The sequence below is a fragment of the Drosophila subpulchrella genome, chromosome X (genome assembly GCF_014743375.2).
Source record: "Drosophila subpulchrella strain 33 F10 #4 breed RU33 chromosome X, RU_Dsub_v1.1 Primary Assembly, whole genome shotgun sequence".
Lineage (NCBI taxonomy): Eukaryota > Metazoa > Arthropoda > Insecta > Diptera > Drosophilidae > Drosophila > Drosophila subpulchrella.
The window spans coordinates 26,517,539-26,535,883 of NC_050613.1; the positions used below are offsets into that span (position 1 = coordinate 26,517,539).

Genomic DNA, 18,345 nt, shown 5'->3' on the forward strand with positions numbered 1-18,345 from the left:
TTAGGTTAACAATGATGGATGTTTTGTTTATCTGATTTTTCGATAATGACTGTGAAGAATAAGCCTAGGAAAAAAAATACATAACAATAGAATAGAGGATAGCGAAAAAAAAAATTCATTTGGTCTAACTAACTAGGCGGGCAGTGGATGCAGTGCATCTACCAGGCGGAGGGTGGACCACCGCTACTCCAGCCGCCGGCAGAAGAGCCTCCACTGCCGGAACTCCAGCCACCGGATGGGGCACCACCGCCTCCTCCCGAACTCCAGCCTAACTTGGCACCACCAGCACCACCCTGGGACTGCTGCTCCTGGACACGCATCACCTTCAGGGTGCCGCGCTGCACCACATGGCCGCTCTTGAAGTAATCACCCTGTGCCTGGTCAGCCTTCAGGATGATGGCCTTGCCCTTGGAGCCGTAGGTGTTGATCAGCTGGCTGTTGATGGCAGCCACATCGGAGGAACCACCACCGCCGAAGCCACCGCCGCCAAAGGAGTCCTCTTGCAGCACTAGCTGCAGGATCTGCGGCAGAATGGCGTTGAACTGCTGGGCATCGAAGGATGCGGCTCCACCATAGCCATGTCCCGAGGCATACGATTGGCCATAAGAGTGTCCATGGGCGTAGGAGTAGCCACTGGAGCCGCCCGAGGAGGCATGATAGGCAGTGGTAGAAGGAGCAGGGGCAGGAATCGAAATGGGAATGGGAACGATAGCAGGAGCTGGAGCCGGGGCCTGTTCGATGATCTTGAAGATCTGGGCCTGCTGGCCGCCATGAGAGCCATGCTCCTGGCCATACGAGTGACCACTGGCATAGCCATGACCATGACCATGACCATGACCATGACTATGACCCGAGGACACAATGCCTCCGGCTGATCCTCCAGCGTTGCTGTAGCCCTGACCCTCCTGCAGAATGACCTTGATGATCTGCGAGGAGCCACCGTGTCCATGGCCATGTCCACCGCCGCCGCCCTGGGCATAGCCATGTCCCTGGGCATATCCATAGCCATGACCACCGTCATGACCTCCATGACCTCCTCCTCCTCCTCCATGGCCTCCTCCCGAACTGGGCGTGGCTATCACATTATAGGTGATCTTGCTCCCGCCTCCTCCAGCTCCTCCTCCACCACCGCCGCCTCCCAAAAAGGACAGAAAGGTGGCATTGCAGGCGCAGATGGTGGCCAACAGGCAGATGAAGACCTAGTTTTCAAGGTAATCCGTTTAGCACATATCCAGCTGGTAATCCACATACGGTGGGTTGATTCCCCCCAACTCACCTTCATTTCGGCGTTGATGATCTTGGTTTTGAATTGAGTTGAAAAGGTGGAACCAAAGACGACACCTGTGCGTCGAACTGTTCCCGGCTAGCGAATGATGCCACTCTCCAGTCGACCCAACGTTTTTATACAAGAGTTCCGCCGGAGATCCGCCAAGCACAACCGTTAGACGCGGCTGTGGCCCGTGACGTCAGCGGCGGAGAGCCATCGATGTGGAGTCATCATCACCTGCCGAAAACCATGCTGCTCTTGTAACTCACCTGAGATATCAATGGGACGGTACAGGGTGTTCGGTATGGATGGGTTTCTTGTTGAAGAAAATTTACATTCATTATAAAAAAAAGGAGTTTCAAGAGATAAGAAATCTGTGTACTTAAGTCCCATCTTTAGTTAACAAATAAGATCAAACCTTTGATTTCTTAAATGGGATAGGTAACCTAATTTATCTCTATTACCTCATACTAAAAAAAATGATCTAAGTGATATATAATAATATATATAATATAATATATAATAATGCTATGACATTCAAAAATCGGATTAGCAAAGTTTAAAATAAAAGTTCTAGAAGGGCAGCTAAAGTTATACTTTCTATACAGCTATAACGTATTTGAAACATCATTTATCATGATAGCATCTATAGATCAGCTTTCTATAAAGTACATACCTACATTTTAAGCTGAATCATCGTAATTTGAAAGATAATAACCCACAGTAATGATAAAAAAAGCACCCTGTTTGCCATCTATTTCTTCAACTGCCCAAATCACAAGCAACGAAAACAAAAACAAATCAGTAACAGTAACAGTAACATATTAACAATAGCAATAACCAACTCAGCGGATAACACTATTTAACCAGTTAAAGCTTAAGCAGATGCGCTTCCCGGGACGAGGTGCGTCGTAGGTCAAGTCACCGCAACAAACTGACCGGCTTTTTGCATACGATTATCGATTTGAACGGTTCGCTGCTTACACTGAAAATAAAATATAATATAATATAAATTTTAATATAAGCCCCTCCGAAACGATCATAACAATCAGTTCATATGGATTATTGTGATCAACAATGAGATAAAAATTAATATTTCTATCAAGATTAAATCTGTTAAATTTTTGAGACTGATGATACATACTTCATCAGTTATACAAATTTAATTACGGGAATTTTTATTAGTGTTATTAAGATGGATTTCGTCAGGTATTGAGTGGATAGCTTTTTAAATAAATGGATGAGAATTTATTTGAGTTCAAAAGGATTATTTAAAAATTCAAATCAGTAAAGAGAAAAAATAATATTAAAATTTTTATCATTGTATTATCATATATAGTGTTATTTTTATAGAAAAAATTTCTATATATTTTTTAATATTCATTTATATGCATAATGATTTTATGAATTTTTTTAGCTTTGACTTTCGCAGATACTTAAGTTTATGTTGTCCAAAAATGAAGCAGACCACTAAATGGAATGCGCACACCTTTTCTCCCAGTGTAACTGCTTGTATTGCAACAGAAATTTTGGGCTGGGAAGGGCCAGCGGTAGTGTTCGTGGATTGGCATCTCGGAATCCCAGGCAGCCGGATTATTATATCATGCAACATCGTTTTCAAATTTGTTAATTTTCTGTGCATTTTTGTATAAATTATTTAATGCGGGCTGTTGCGCATGCGCAGCCCACAAATACATGGGCCATCTCTTTTCCCCTCGATCTCTCGGTTTTCTGATGACCCGTTACCAGCACGTTTTTCGGTTATAGTTTCAGTTTCGCTTAAATAGGTAAAGAGGAAACAAATATCTAAATTACAGTCCCACTTCTGAAGATCAAACGAAATTAATGGATAAGCCTAATTGATGCTTACAAACATTTTTGGGTCGTTAAAAGTGCAAGATTGTAATGGTACAGAAAATAAACTATAAATATTTTATAGGGCCCTAAATATTTATTGCCAATAACCTGAATACACAACATTTAATCTATTTAATGAAGGCAATGCCTTAAACATTTGGGATTACAATATTGATAGTGATATAATATTATAGAGTGGTTTTGGAAGATAAATAGGCTGTATTATCAGATCCATTTCAGTTATAGTTCTAAATTTCCTAAATTAACATAAATGATTGTCTGAGTTAGTGAAGTTTCACTGTGCATTTTGAGGCGATTGGACTTTTATCACCTCGCCGTTGTTGTTTCTACAGTGGGGTGTCAAAGCATCTTGTGTTGGGGCAGGCCGGGTTCCCAGGTCCGGTGATCTCTGAATGGTAATCGGAATCGGAATCACCATAATGCGCCTGATTTGAGGTGGTGTGTGCAAATAGTGGCCAACTGATCAATGGACAGAGCCGCGTGGCCCGGAATCGGCTTATGCAACTCAAAAATGTGGCTTAATATATGTCACATCTATTTAAATGTGTCGAATGAAATGTTTTTTGACCAAAATGCCCCAGGCTATAGATTTTCACATGCCAACGCGCTGTGATGACAGAGCAAGGGAGAATTAGTAATTTGGATTTACCATTATTTATCTTATGGTTAAAAGAATATTACATAAAACAAAGAAAGTTTTTCATATTTTATTATTATTATTGGTTTTTAAAGATAGGTATGGGAGCATACTTCATTAATTGCAACTTAGTAAGTAACTAAATCAAACATTAAATTTTATAATGCACATTAAAAGGTAATTAAAACCCTGTATGTTAGAGGTATGTCACTTTGAAATAGGGATCATATTGGTCAAGTTATGGGCTCTGGAAGAAAAGTTTTGGGTCACCATTTGGCAAGCCATCCGAAACTTAAAAAAAGCTAACACAAAATTTGGTCAAAGCACTGACTTTCGTTAAAATTTATATGTTGGTTATCAAGATACATCCCCGATACTTTAAAATCGGAACCCGATTGGTAAAGTAAAGGAGTCTAGAGGTCCGTTTTTGGGTCACCTTGGTGCCTTATCTCGAAAATGTGTACTATATAGGGAAATTAGGGTATCGCCCAACTTTTAAGATGGACACAAGAAAGAAAAAATACTAATATAGGTATATATTTCTCCCCATAGATCGCCCCACCAAGAAAATGTAATAAAAAACACGCGTTTCTTTGGTTGAAAGATAAGAGTTTGTATTTTTATATAATTTTTCAGTATTTTAGCTGTGTTGCTCTTTGCTGTTCATTGTTGTTCTTGTTGTTGTTCGTTATTGTTATAACTTATTTTAATTAGCTTTTCGAAATATTAGTATTAAATGTGGCTTTTAAAAGTGAAATGTAAACAAATTGCCCTCATCGTTGCTGATTCGCATTGGATTTTGAACGCACGTTAATCAAGAGGTTCGTCTGTTATATATTACTTGGTTTTCTAGTAACTTAGCGAAATAATACGAGCGTTATTGCAGTATTGCTTGTTAATGTACTCTGTATATATTCTTATCTAGGGCTATATGCAAGCGTCTGAATCTGGATTGGGTCTTCCGATCGATTTCTAAGCAACCCTAGGCGACAACCCTGCAATTAATTATCGAAAATCTAAAGTAAAGCTGATTTCGTGTGTGTGTGTGGGTGTGCAGTAACGGTTATTGTGTGTGTTTGTGTGTGTGAACGCTTGGCGTGGACTTAATTTGAAATCAAGTGTTTGTGTAAGCGAGCTCTTCTCTCAGTGTAACGTTTGTGTTTCGAGTTTCGAGTGTTTCTGGTTCTTAATGATCCTCCAAAATGTTTCATCTATGCGAAGTTAACTTACGAAGTTCTCGCGCGTGTATAATATAATTATTTAGTTGTTTAAGTTAATATTAATATTTATTATTGCCAGTTTCGATAAGAAAATAATTTTAAGATATTTTATTATATATACGCTTCCGCTATACCGCTCCTCGTTTAGTTATTGCAATTGTTATAAATATTTCTGGTTTGGTGTAAAGTAAAATTTGTTATCTAGATTTAATCGCTACGTTTCTCTGCTTCTTAATACTTTCCGTTACGTTTTTGCTTTTGCTTTTCTTTGCTGCATTTGCTTTCGTTATCCTTTATTTTTTCTCAGTGTAGGTGTGTCTCTGTGTGTGTGTAGATCTGTTTGTGTGTGTGTGTGTTTAACATTAACGGCATGAGTTTGTGTGAGTGTATTGTTGGTTACTTTCAGGCTTAGGCATATAAATTGCTGATTCTCATTCGATTTTACTAGCTACGTGTTAATAATAATCGTAATCATAATAATCGTGATAATAATTGCGATAACAACAGACTAAAATTAATCTCATAATGCAGCTGTGTGTAGGTGCTTTTTCTATGTACATCAATTGGTTAGTTGAACTTTTTTCAGCATTATTTTGAATTATTGCTTTCCGGTTCACACGTTACGGCTGTTTTTTGTTTGTTATAGGGGGCGTGGCCACAATTGATGATTGGATCTATAGACAGGCGCTGCTTTTTATTGATTAACCGTTTAGCCGGGCTTTATATTTAAATTCTTTTCTAAAAAAAAATATATTTTAAAATCCACAGAAATACCAATGTTAATATTTCTTGACAAGTATGTACTTCCTATTAACCGTTATGAAAAATTGACATTTAATTTTCAAAGCCTAAATCATAGGAAAATACAAGTTTTAAGAATTATTTAATTTTAGTTAGGTTACCAATAATATTTCTAAATAAAGTAGTATGAGATTATGCTTCATTTAAGTGAGCTTAACATATAATAATATTTTAAAATAATATAACTTGCTTTTTTGTAGATATGTATTCGATTTTTTCAGCAATTTTTCAATTAAACAGGGTTCTTGATTCATATCACAACCTTTAAATAACAAACTTTAAGCTTCACAATGCTTGGAAATTTAAAATATCTAAAATATAAAAAAATAATAAGAATACGTAAAGAAAATATATAAAGACATATACGATTTTTGAAGTACTTTCGAAACCAGGCTTTTGGCTCTCAACTTAAGCAGCGCCCGATCGCCATAATTTAATTCTTCATTTGGTTAGCCGTTTGTTGAGGACGGATTAACTACTTACTAAAAAATGCAATTACTCTCATACATATAAGTACTCCCTATATATGTATGTATATATATATACTGCGAGTGATCTGAAGGAGCCAAACCAATATATATCTTATTTCTCTGCTCGGGACGATTTCTCAAGCAACAGTGCGGGGAATAAGTATGCGAATGGTTGCGTGTATATAATGTATTCCGATCTGGAACTGAAGTTTGAGGAAACCGGCCCCCGACTGGGTTATATCCGATCCGATCTGATCTGATCTGATCAGATCCTGTACTATTATTAGTTATTAAGGCAATCGCATTTGGTTAATTAATTGTAGAGTAGAGTATATAATGCCATTCGATTTGAAAATTGCTATTTAAGGAGCTGTTTTCCAACAGTTTCTCACATTACTTAGGTGTTTTTCTCTTCTTTTTTTTCTGGGGGGCGGTGTGTGTGTGTGTGTGTCTATCTGCGAGATCTCTCGAATGAACTTAGCCTTTAATTACATTAGGTTAGACATAATAATTAATTGTTTACTTTGTTTACGTTTACTTTATATGAAATCACAGTCCGTATGTGAGAAAGACTTTATATATGTGTACTCGATAATGATGATAAAATACATGGTATTCGGGAGGGGGTTCGGTTCGGGAACTCCCCTATATGTATAACCTACATATTGCTATATTGGTGTTTTTGTTTTTTGTTTTTTGTTTTTTTGGTTGCTTATATGAAATATGGGATGTGGGATATATGGGCCATCGGGACAATGGACTACAATTAATTAATAACAATTTGTTGCTGCTTTGTTTTATTTCATCGCTTTCGTTTTCTTCACATATGTGTGTGTGTGTATATCTATATATAGACTGCATATATTTAAAATATAAACTATTTGTTGTTGTTGTTGTTGTTGTTGCTGTTATGAAAGGCATTTGCTTTGTTTTTCGTTTGTTGATTTAAAAAAATTTCGCTTGAATTGTTATTATTTAACTACATAATGCTAGTAATGTCTATATAATAAGATTTGATTTGAATTGTTTCTTTGTTTTTCATTTGAGTATTTTTTTTCACTTCTATCTTCTTTTATTTAGCTAAAATTTAATTATCCGACGAATTTCCCATTGCGTTATCCGTTTTTTCGTAATCTTTAATCGCTAAGCGCTCCCCTCCAGCGCCTCCATCGTAATCGTTAACAATCGTTTAACACTCGTTAAGTCTTCTACTAATCAATTAATCAAAAAAGACGTCTTCCTTGCTTTGCCCATACAGTTTTTTGGGTATCCTTTTCGCTTGATATGAACTCTCACAGTAAGATGATATAATGGATCGATCTTGAATCATTTTCTCTTTTGTTTTGGGGCCAGAACGCAGGTTAGTTTTAGAGCTTTTGCCAGGCGATAGTTAACGATAGTACACGATAGTTAGGTTCTAATATTGTCATAAAAGTTGGGGGTTCTTTAAATATAGGTATATATATTAAATTGCTGGGGGGAGAGAGAGATACAGAGTTTAAGAGAGATGAAATGTTATGTTTCTGTTCATTACTTGTTATCTACTAACTTTAGTTCTTTTTGAGGCGCAATTATAGTAACCATATTATAATCATAATGATAATAGATCCACAAAAAAGTCGTTCCTTAATAGCTGCTCTATATTTTGGTATTTTTTTTGGTTTGGTTTTCCGTTTTAACTAGATAAAAATTCATAAGCGCCATTTTGTCAGCCTATTTCTGATTCAGATTTGATCAACAGTTTTTTTTTTGCCATATTTCGCCACTTGGGGTTTCCTATTTTTTCCTTAGAAGGCCATGCTGGTTCTTCTGCCCCCCAGACCACCGCCTCCTCCGCCGGGTCCGCCCCTGGTCAGCCCACTGTGGGAGACACTCCTGCCCATACGGGCCTCACTGCCCTTCCGTTCCCTGGCCTTTCTGAGCAAATCCGATGTGCTGGGCCTTCGGCTGTCCTGGGCAGAGGCTGCTCCTCCCCCTCCTGATCCTCCTGATCCCCCTGCTCCCCCTCCCCGCCTGCAATTGACTATATCCGAAGTAGAGGATCTCCTGATGGTTCCCCCTTCGCTGGAGGGCAACTGGAGGCTGGCAACTCCTGACGCACCTGCTCCACTGTAGGGCGATAGAAAGCTGGGGGAGTGTCCGTGGTGGATAACCGATCCTCTGGGCTCCTCGGGATCCACACTCTCCACCCGCAAATAGGGCATCCTGCGCTGCGTCACATCCACCGCTGGAATCGAGGTGTTCGGCTGACTTGGCGGAGTTCCTGTGCCCGAGTTACTCCGCAATCCGCTGTACAGGGACTTCAAGTGATAGTCCAGGCTCTTGAAGTTCAGCAGGGATCGGCGTTTCTGGGGCTCATCATTGGAGGGCAGAGCCTGGTCCGGACTGCCGGTGTTATTGTTTTGGTTATTATTATTCAGGGTGTCGAACTGGAGGTCAGCTGCGATGGGAATCGCTACCGAATCGCTGGTCAGCAAAGCTTGCTGTTGAAGTTGCACATATTGCTGCTGCTGCTGGAGATGTTGCTGCTGCTGCTGCTGGAGATGTTGCTGCTGCTGCTGCTCCTGCTTGCTTATTGTTGTCGTCATGGTATTGCTACTTAGGCTAGTTTTACTGCTAATCACTTTCAAAAATTTATTATCGTTATCTAAGGACTCCTTTCGTCACTGGATGAGGCAGAATCCCTGCTTGGCAGCATCCTTGGCAGCGTCCACCTCCTCGATGAAGGCCTCATCCTCGTGCTTCGGCGAGTCTGCGCCGCAGGGTCCGCCGCCGCTCAGGCTGAGCGGCCCCTGCGGGCACGCTGATTGTCACCGGAGCGCCAGGGTCGAGATCATCGGCGGCCGCACCGGTTTGTTCTCGAGGATCCGCTCCAGCTCCAGCATGACGCTCGAGGAGAGCCGTGGCAGCAGCTGCAACGGGAGGTCAGGGGTTAGGCAAACTGGGTTTTCAAAAGTGCAAAATATTGTGGCATAAAATGACTGAAGACCCTATAAATTAAGATACAAAACCAGTCACCAAACATATTTTACAAAAGAGTGGTCCAAAAATCACTTTCCCCCTGCAAAAATCATATTTAAAATTGTTTTTCTTGTCACCTTATTATTTTGCTTGTAATAACTGCTAAATTAAGAACAGCAAAAATCAAATGATTGCAAAGCAAACGCTAGATCACTCGCCAAACCTATTTTCTCAATGGGGTGGACTAAAAATACTTCCTTTAATAATTACTCATACGACACGTATGCCAACAAAATAATTGTTTTTAATTTTTCTGCTGTCAACTTAATGATTTCATTGCATTAAGTGCTAAATTAGAAAAGCAAAAAACAAACGATTGATTTAAATAAAGGTGATATTAAAATGAAGATTGGATCAGGGGCGTCATACGGTACGTATGAGTGATAAACTTTAAAACTCCTTATATTGTCAAAAAAATTATTTTGGTTTGAATTGTGTTTTGAAATCACTTGTAATTATAATAGTAGGTGTCTAAAAGCATACAGAAAACAAAGTATAGTCTTCTTTATGAATGAATTAATTGCACTTTTGAGTTCAAAATATATTGTTGCATACTTTTGGACAACAGAAATTACATTTAAAATTGATTCAAAACCATAGTGATTTGTGTGACACACCCGTATATTTTATTCATTCTTTATTCCTAGCATCAACTAAGAAAAGTATATCTTAAATTGCAAAGCTAATTTTAATGTTGAATGGTTTATTTTCTGGACAATGCAATGCAGTAATAATAAAGTATTATTATTATTTTTTAATATATTTACCTGCAACGACTGCAGGCTCTGGTGGAGCTGCTCCGCCGAGGTGGCGCCCAGCAGCAGACACTGGACAGGCTCGTGCTTCAGCGACCAGGCGATCGACAGCTGGGTGGGGCTGCAGCCCAGCTTCTCGGCGAGGGCGGCAAGGTCACGGAGGCGGTCGCAGTGGCGGCGCCCCTCCTCAATCCGGTCCTTGCCCCAACTGCCCTGCGGCGACAGAGCGGCCTGCAAATAATATATAATAATATATTAGACCAGAAAAAAGGTATACTGATGAATCTGTATTCATGAAAATGTTTTCCCTTTAAGGACATAATAGTACCCATTATCTTATAAATTCAATGGCTTGTTGCTTGATTCCTTTAAATACAATAAATAATGTTGGTATTATAATAGTCCAAAAATCATGTTAAATTTATCAATAACTATTATTTTGAGATCAGACATGGAAAGGTATATTATAACTCCTGTATTTTGGTATCATATTTCTATTGACAGTTAAAAAGTCTTATTAATGGTACTATTATATTATATACTGATGAATCTGTATTCATGAAAATGTTTTTCCTTTATAGATACAATGGCTTGTTGCTTGATTCCTTTAAATACAATAAATAATGTTGGTATTATAATAGTCCAAAAATCATATTTAATTTATCAATATATTATTATTTTGAGATCAGATATATAAAGGTATATTATAACTCCTGTATTTGGTATCATATTTCGATTGACAGTTAAAAAGTCCTATTAATGGTACTATTATATTATATAATGATGAATCTGTATTCTAGAAAATATTTTCCCCTTATAGATTCAATGGCTTGTTACTTTATTCCTTTAAATACAATAAATAATGTTGGTATTATAATAGTCCAAAAACCATATTCAATTTATCAATACATTATTATTTTGAGATCAGACATATAAAGGTGTATTATAACTCCTGCATTTTGGTATCATATTTCGATTGACAGATAAAAAGTCCTTTTAGTGGTACTTTTATATTATTCCATGTCTTATAAATTCGATTCCTTTAAATACAACAAATAACGATTGCATATTGATATCATATTGATGGTCAAAATACCGTATGAGAAGTACCACTCTAATCTTATAAATCCTATTTAAAACTCACATTGCGATTGATCTCGTCCTCGGTCCACGAGAAGCTCTTCGTCTTGAAGGATCCCTTGGGCAGGAAGAGCTTGTCGCCGTTCTGGGTGTCGCTCAGGGCCATCGAGAGGGGGCCCCAGGCCATGAGGCCCACGCCGATCTTGTTGTACATCTCCGGCAGGTAGAGCTCGCACTTCTCGCGGCAGAACATGTGGTACTCGGACTGCTCCACGATGGGCGTGATGCAGTTGAACTGGCGGCAGTTGGTGTAGGCCTCCATGATCTCCACCTGGCTCCACCGGGCGGTGCCCCAGTACATTGCCCAGCCCTGTTGTATTACGTAGCTCATGGCGCGCACCACTTCTGGCAGGGAAATGAAACAGAGTTTACAAAATATGCAAAACAAGTTCGATTCCTAATGAAATACTTTGCTATAAAAGCTTTCCAATAGTACATACTCCAAGGATTTGGTAAAAAATAATATCAAGTATAGTAGAATATGTATATTATATATACATACATATATATATTATTTTTAAGCCGTTTTTCAGACTTAATTTAGTCAAACCGAGGCGCACAACAAAAAGACCTACTGTTTTTAGCAACTAACAATCTAGGCTAACGATTCTCATCACTTTTAGGGAAATTTATTTTTTGACGAATTTTTGTATTTTTTATAAGGGGTTACATCATACATTTTTGCAAAAAGTGGCCAAAAATTAAAGTTTTTAGATTTAAATGCCAATCGATTGGGAATTTAATTACGAGCTCAACGAGGTATAACATTCCTTATTCTGGCTCCATTTCGCAATTTGTCGACGAAAAAACTGATATTTTTTGACCAAAAATAGGGAGTAGCATTTTTGGCGAAAATACGTTTATTTTAAGCCGTTTTTCAAACGTAATTTAGTCAAATCGAGGCGCACAACAAAAAGACCGACTGTTTTGATCAGCTTACAATCTCGGCTAACGTTCCTTATCACATTTAGGGAAATTTATTTTTGGACCAATTTTCGCATTTTTTGTAAGGGGTTCTTTTTTTTCCAAAAATGTTCAAAAAATAAATTTTTCATATTTAAATGTCAATCGGTTGGGAATATAATTACGAGCTCAACGAGGTATCACATTCGTAATTCTGACCTCCTATCGCAATTTGCAATCAAAATACTGATTTTTTTTCGTTCAAAAATAGGGAGTATTATTTTTTGACGAAAAATACGTTATTTTTAAGCCGTTTTTGAGTCGTAATTTAGTCAAATCGAGGCGCACAACAAAAAGACCGACTGTTTTGAGCAGCTTACAATCTAGACTAAAGATCCTCATCACTTTTAGGGAAATTTATTTTTGGACCAATTTTCGCATTTTTGATAAGGGGTTACATCACCTATTTTTGCGAAAAGTGGCCAAAAATTAAAGTTTTTAGATTTAAATGCCAATCGATTGGGAATTAAATTACGAGCTTATCGAGGTATAACATTCCGTATTCTGGCTCCATTTCGCAATTTGTCAACGAAAAACTGATGTTTTTTTTGGCAAAATACGTTATTTTTAAGCCGTTTTTAAGTCGTAATTTAGTCAAATTGAATATTTTACCTAATCATGGTTAAATATTCAGATATATACTTAAACTGTACACTTTTTGGCAGGCAATTTAATTTCATCTGCTTATGAGTTCTAAAATCTTACCCTCCATGGGACACATGGGATCCGCCTTGTGAATGATGACGATATCGATGTACTGCAGCTGCAATCGCTGCAAACTGGCCCTAACACACTCGATGATGTGTTTCCGGGAAAGACCCCGTTCCTCGGACCTGAGAAAAATACAACAAATCATCAATATTAGTAATATGTTTTTAATACAAATATAAACAAATTTTCTGGGCAATATATTTATTAAAATGGCAAAAACATTAATTGCCTGAGTGGTTATTTTTCCCGTTTTTATATATATACCAATAATTTTATTTTAAAAAAATTTAGAAATTTTGAAGCATTTTATTTTTGAGTTAAGGATCTAAAAAATTATGTTTTACTTAAGGCTTCATAATAAGCAAATTTGTATACTTTTTAATTACTACAATAAGTTGGTAACAATTAAAATACTACCTGTGATTTTAAGAGATTTAAAAATACGTAAGCTTTGCAAGATAAAATTAACTTATTATTTGAGAAACCCTAAAATGTTGTGATAAATGTCTTAAATTAGATATTTAAAATTATAAACAAACAATTTTAAGGGATTTTGGAACACAATAGCTTCGAAAAACTTAAATAATAACATTTTTGTGAAAGTCTACACAATTATTTTCAAAACTGGGCTTGGTATCATTTAAGATTAGTAAAATTTATTAGGTAAAACATTTTGTGGGGATTAGTTTAAGGAAATGTTTTAAGCCTAGGAGATTTAAAATTTCTAAGGCCTTGCAATAGATTTGAGAGAAAATCGATACGAAGGCACTTTCATATAAGAACTGTTCTCCTAAAGTCCATAAGAATGACACTTAGGAACCGGAACTCACTTGGTGCTCCAGTAGACCTTCGTGGTGATGACGTAGGCGGTCCGCTTCCAGCCCGCCCGCTGCAGGATCTTGCCGATCTCGGTCTCCGAGTGGGCCTCCGAGATGTCGAACAGGTTGATGCCGCTCTCGATGGCCAGCTTGAGGATGGCCTCCGCCTGCTCATCGCTGACGCCCGGCGAGAAGACCGGCCAGGTGCCCAGGCCCACGTTGGAGATCCGTAGGCCGCTCTTGCCGAGATTCTTGTACCGCAGCCCCGGCGTCGGCGTGGAGCCGTGCCGCAGCGGCAGCGCCGGATTGGAGCCCAGGCTGATGGAGCGGCCTGCGCGGAGCGGAATGCCCAGGTACACGGTCATCGCGGCGGGGTTGCCAGGATCCAAATAGTCGAGTGGTCGAGTGGTCGAGTGTTCGGGCGCCAGCATGGAAGTGAAACGTTTCGATTTGGGGGAAAATGTGCGTTTCGTTTAGTGAGAAACCTTTTTTCATTCTCTGTTTTTTTTTTTTTTTTTTTTTTTGGTGGTTAAAGGGCTTTCAAAGTGCCGGGAACGTGCAAAAACCAACAGCAACGCAACAGCAACAAGAATATGCTAACAACACAAACGCAATGCCACCATAAAAGGCAGGCTAAATCAGGGTGACGAAGTGCCAATACTCTACACAAGAACCATAGACTAATTTTGGAAGTGTGTGAAAAATGTATTACCTAACATCAATAAAAAAAAAAAAATAAAAAAAAAATGTTCCGTTGAGCTGAAGGCCTACGCTGCTAGAGCTCCTATTTCTTAGTTAGCCTATAGTTTTAACTTTAAGCTAGCTTTATATAAATACAAAAATGTTCCTTTTATGGTCATGTAATGGAAAAAAAAAAATTCTCTTCTACGCCAAAAAAACTGTAGTCTATGTATAAAACTGTCGCCTATAAATAAAAAATAATCTCTTAAAATAATAATAATTTAAGCTTTAGTATTAAAAGTTGTTAAGGCGTTAATTTTTAATGTAGTTTATTTATTTGGGAGTTTATTATTCCTTGTTTTAAATTTTTAGAAATTTAAGTTATGACCTAGAAAATATTAAATCTCGCCTAAAGGGACTTTAAAAATCTGGTTATTCTTTTCTCTTAAAAAAAGGTGTTTATACCATAATGCTTTCTTCAATTAGCTAATTGAAACCGCCTCGGAGGAGAGTATATAAAAAGAACAAAGAGCGCCGCGTGCAATAAACATGAATAAACAAAAGTGACATTTTTCCGTTGGCTTTTCCTGTCCCCGGTTTTTCCCGGTTTTTCCTCTTCCTCCATGAAAAGTGCGTGCGTCCGGTGCGTGTTTTTTTGTTTTTGTCATTTTATTATTATTTTTTGTACTTCCTTGGCAGGTGGTTCGAGTGGGTGGAGTTGTTTTCCCTTACAAAATGAATAAAATAAATTACAGCCCGAATTGCATGTTTTGGCCCTCGTTCGAGGGCCACTACGCCCTCGCCTTAATTCGCTAAACAAAACCCACAATTACCGACAGCTGAACTACGTACATTGATTGTGGAGTGTGCCATGTTTTAGGGTTCTCTTTGTACAATTTACACATATATATAGGTAGAGGTATGTATTTCATTTACTTGAGCTATTTTGAAGCAAGCGATACTTGCTTGTATGTGGTAGCATGCAGAGGCAGGCAATCGAAAACAATCGAAAAAGTCAAAGTCGAGCGCAATCGACAGTAAACAACATAAATGATAAGCCTATATGATAGTGAGAAATTTGATACCGAAATCAAGATGACCGCCCGTACCACTGAACTCCTCCATACAGTCGAGTGACGCAATGGGAGCCCGGCACCTGCAATGAAAAATTGGGGATATATTGGATTAGGGGATATCGTGAACCGATCGTCAAAACCTATTAAAAACCTTAGTTCAACCATTCATTAAATGTTTTAATTTTCTTTTATTACAACAGGTTACGATAGAACTGTCTTTAGTTTAAAAATGTTATTAAATATACAACGTTCATATGTGAGTACTCCATCTCGAAAATATGGTCTTTATATTACGTATACGCTGCATCAGTGCATTTTTAAAGACTACTCAAGAAATGGCCAATTTTTCTGTATGAACCAAAATAACTACGCTCCAAATTTTTTTTTTATAATTAAAGTTTTTCCCATCTTTCAAGATGGTTGTATACTTTTAGACACCTATTTCAAGGGATTTTAAAATCGCTTTCGAGTACCAGTACTTTTGAACCTCGAATCCCTTGACTTATAGACCTGTAAATGGTGACCGGATTTTACGTATAGGGTTTTCAAAATATAACTAGTTAATGGAGATGCTAAGGAAGCTATACAGGTGTCTAAAAGTGTGCTAGGAAGTCATAATACTTTGTCTTTCAAAATGGTTGCATACTTTTGGGCACATTCAAAAGGGCATTCGAAAACCCTCTAGAAAAAAAACAAACTTGATTTATGACTTTGGAACCTCGAAATCTCGAAACCTTTGACCTTTATACCTGTAAATGGTGACCGGGTTTTACATGTAGGGTTTTCAAAAGATCATTGGTTAATGAAGATGCTAAGGAAGCTAAACAGGTGTCTAAATGTGTGCTAGGAAGTTATAATACTTTGTATACTTTATACTTTGTATACCTGTAAATGGTTACCGGGCTTTACATATAGGGTTTTCAAAAGATCATTACTTAATGGAGATTCTAAGAAAGCCTTTCAAAATGGTTGCATACTTTGGGGCACATTCAAAAGGGCTTTCGAAACCCCTCTCGAAAAAACGAACCTCGAAACCTTTGACCTTTATACCTGTAAATGGTGACCGGGTTCGATTCGTCGCTAGTATTGTCCACGTTGTTGTTGTTGTTATTGTTGTCGTTGGTCGAGGGCATGACGCCGACGGCGCCGTTACCGATCATCAGCTGCTGTGTCGTGGGTCCCGTTACGAAGTTGAGGTTGGCGGGCAGCGCCATCAGCAGCGGTGGCTGCGGCTGCGCTGGCGGCTGCGCTGGCAGCGACGCCGGCAGAGGCAGCGACGGTACGGCAGCAGAATCGCTGCCTGCCACAGTGGGCATTTCAATGGAAGTGACCGCTGCGTCACCTCTGCCGGCGACCTCTGCCGCAACGCCACTCTGGTCGTGGCCCAAGAGCAGCGGCGTACTCTCCTGCTGCAGCGTATGTGAATGCGCTGCCGCGACGGCCGGCGACTGCGACTGCGCCGTCGACTGCGCCGCACTGCCGTCGCCATTTAAATTGCACAATGCCATCGACATTGTTTTTGCTCTTTTGTTTATACTTCACTTTTTTTTTTAACAAACTATTATTTATTTAGCCACTGATTGCTTTGCTTTCTATTTTGTTTATATTTATTTTAATACACTATTGGACGCCATTGTTTATTCTATTTATTTAGCTAGTGTGCTGTGTAGGATTTTATTCATTTATGTGTTTTTAGGCATTCGATTTCTATTTTAATTGTTGATTGATTATGTTCTATTTGCTTGTTTGCCTCTTTTGCAATTGAAATTGAATTTTCATTGACTCTAATAAAATGTCTTCTATTTATTCAATTATTTTTCAGCTATTTTAATTTTTTTTAACAATAAAAGTTTCTAGTTTAAGAATTAACTGGCTGTTTGTTTTATTAGTTTCTAGTTCTAATAGGTTTTTTTGGTTTGATATTTTATTATTTATTCTGTCTTTTATTTCCTTGGGTTTCCTAAAACTTTTACTTTGTTGGCTTTTAATTTCATTAAAATTCCATTGTTCATTCAGCGTTTATTGATTTATTTACATTGAAAAGTTGTCTTTATTTCGAAGTATTTCATTTTGTTTTCGTTTTGAATTCTACTTCAAGTTCTGATGTTCACTTTTTGCATTTGTTGTAGATTTTCTTTTAATATATTACTATTAAGACTGGACTACAAATCACAAGGGATTTTATTTCTAAATAGCATACTTTTAAGGCAAAGTCCAGTCCGATAAATGTTTATTTTCTTGTCGCTGCTGAAGATGATAATATGAAAAACTTATTCTTATCGCCTAAATCTGTTTGCCAAAAAATACAAAAAACTTGATCGAAACTTTTGCCAAAAGTTTTGTCACAATGATTAAGAAGCCGAAACAAGGCAAAAATAAACAACATTTTCTTGGGAGAAAGAGAGAAAGAAGCTTTTCACCACACTCAAAAAAAAGGCGGGCGAGAGAGCTGAGAATGGGTATAAATCGGTCGTAAACTTTACGTCCACTTGGCTGATAAATGGAACCACCTGCCAACTTATTAGCACGATCTTATCTTCCTGATCATCTTAATTTGTATATTCAAAGTGGTGTCTCTAAAAATATAGTTTCAAACTATGAAAACCTATAAGTTATAAGTTAAAATATAAATTCTCAGAAATATTAATGATAAATATTAAATAAAAAAATAATATTTTTTTTAACTTATATTTAATATCTTATAAAAAAAACCAATCTTGAACATTAATCAAATATTTCACATTTCGAGAGATAACATTTGCCTTTACGCAGAAATATCGCAGCACATAAATAGAAAATTTGATGGCTGTTAATTTTAGCCCGTCGACGGTTCGTTTAATCCGCCTCGTGCGAAAAGACAGATACGAATGTATCTATATCCGTAAATGTATTGACGCGGCTCTTTTG

The 18,345-nt window shown here is 37.9% G+C and overlaps 2 protein-coding genes across 2 annotated transcripts; both read right to left on the bottom strand.

The window, feature by feature from the left end:
* Window positions 1-50: 50 nt before the first annotated feature.
* On the bottom strand, window positions 51-1,491 carry LOC119557123 (keratin, type I cytoskeletal 9). Its single transcript, XM_037869707.1, has 2 exons — window positions 1,277-1,491; window positions 51-1,199 (listed from the first exon to the last, which is right to left on the bottom strand). Exons 1-2 carry the CDS (start codon window positions 1,280-1,282, stop codon window positions 159-161), a joined length of 1,047 nt encoding a protein of 348 aa, XP_037725635.1. The 5' UTR covers window positions 1,283-1,491; the 3' UTR covers window positions 51-158.
* A 5,562-nt stretch (window positions 1,492-7,053) lies between these two features.
* Window positions 7,054-17,958, bottom strand: LOC119558378. The gene is given in 7 exon segments (XM_037871895.1): window positions 7,054-9,185; window positions 10,062-10,280; window positions 11,194-11,531; window positions 12,858-12,985; window positions 13,694-14,012; window positions 15,472-15,518; window positions 16,489-17,958. Coding segments are annotated over 7 exon segments (2,640 nt in total). The 5' UTR covers window positions 16,953-17,958; the 3' UTR covers window positions 7,054-8,060.
* Between the last annotated feature and the right edge of the window lie 387 nt (window positions 17,959-18,345).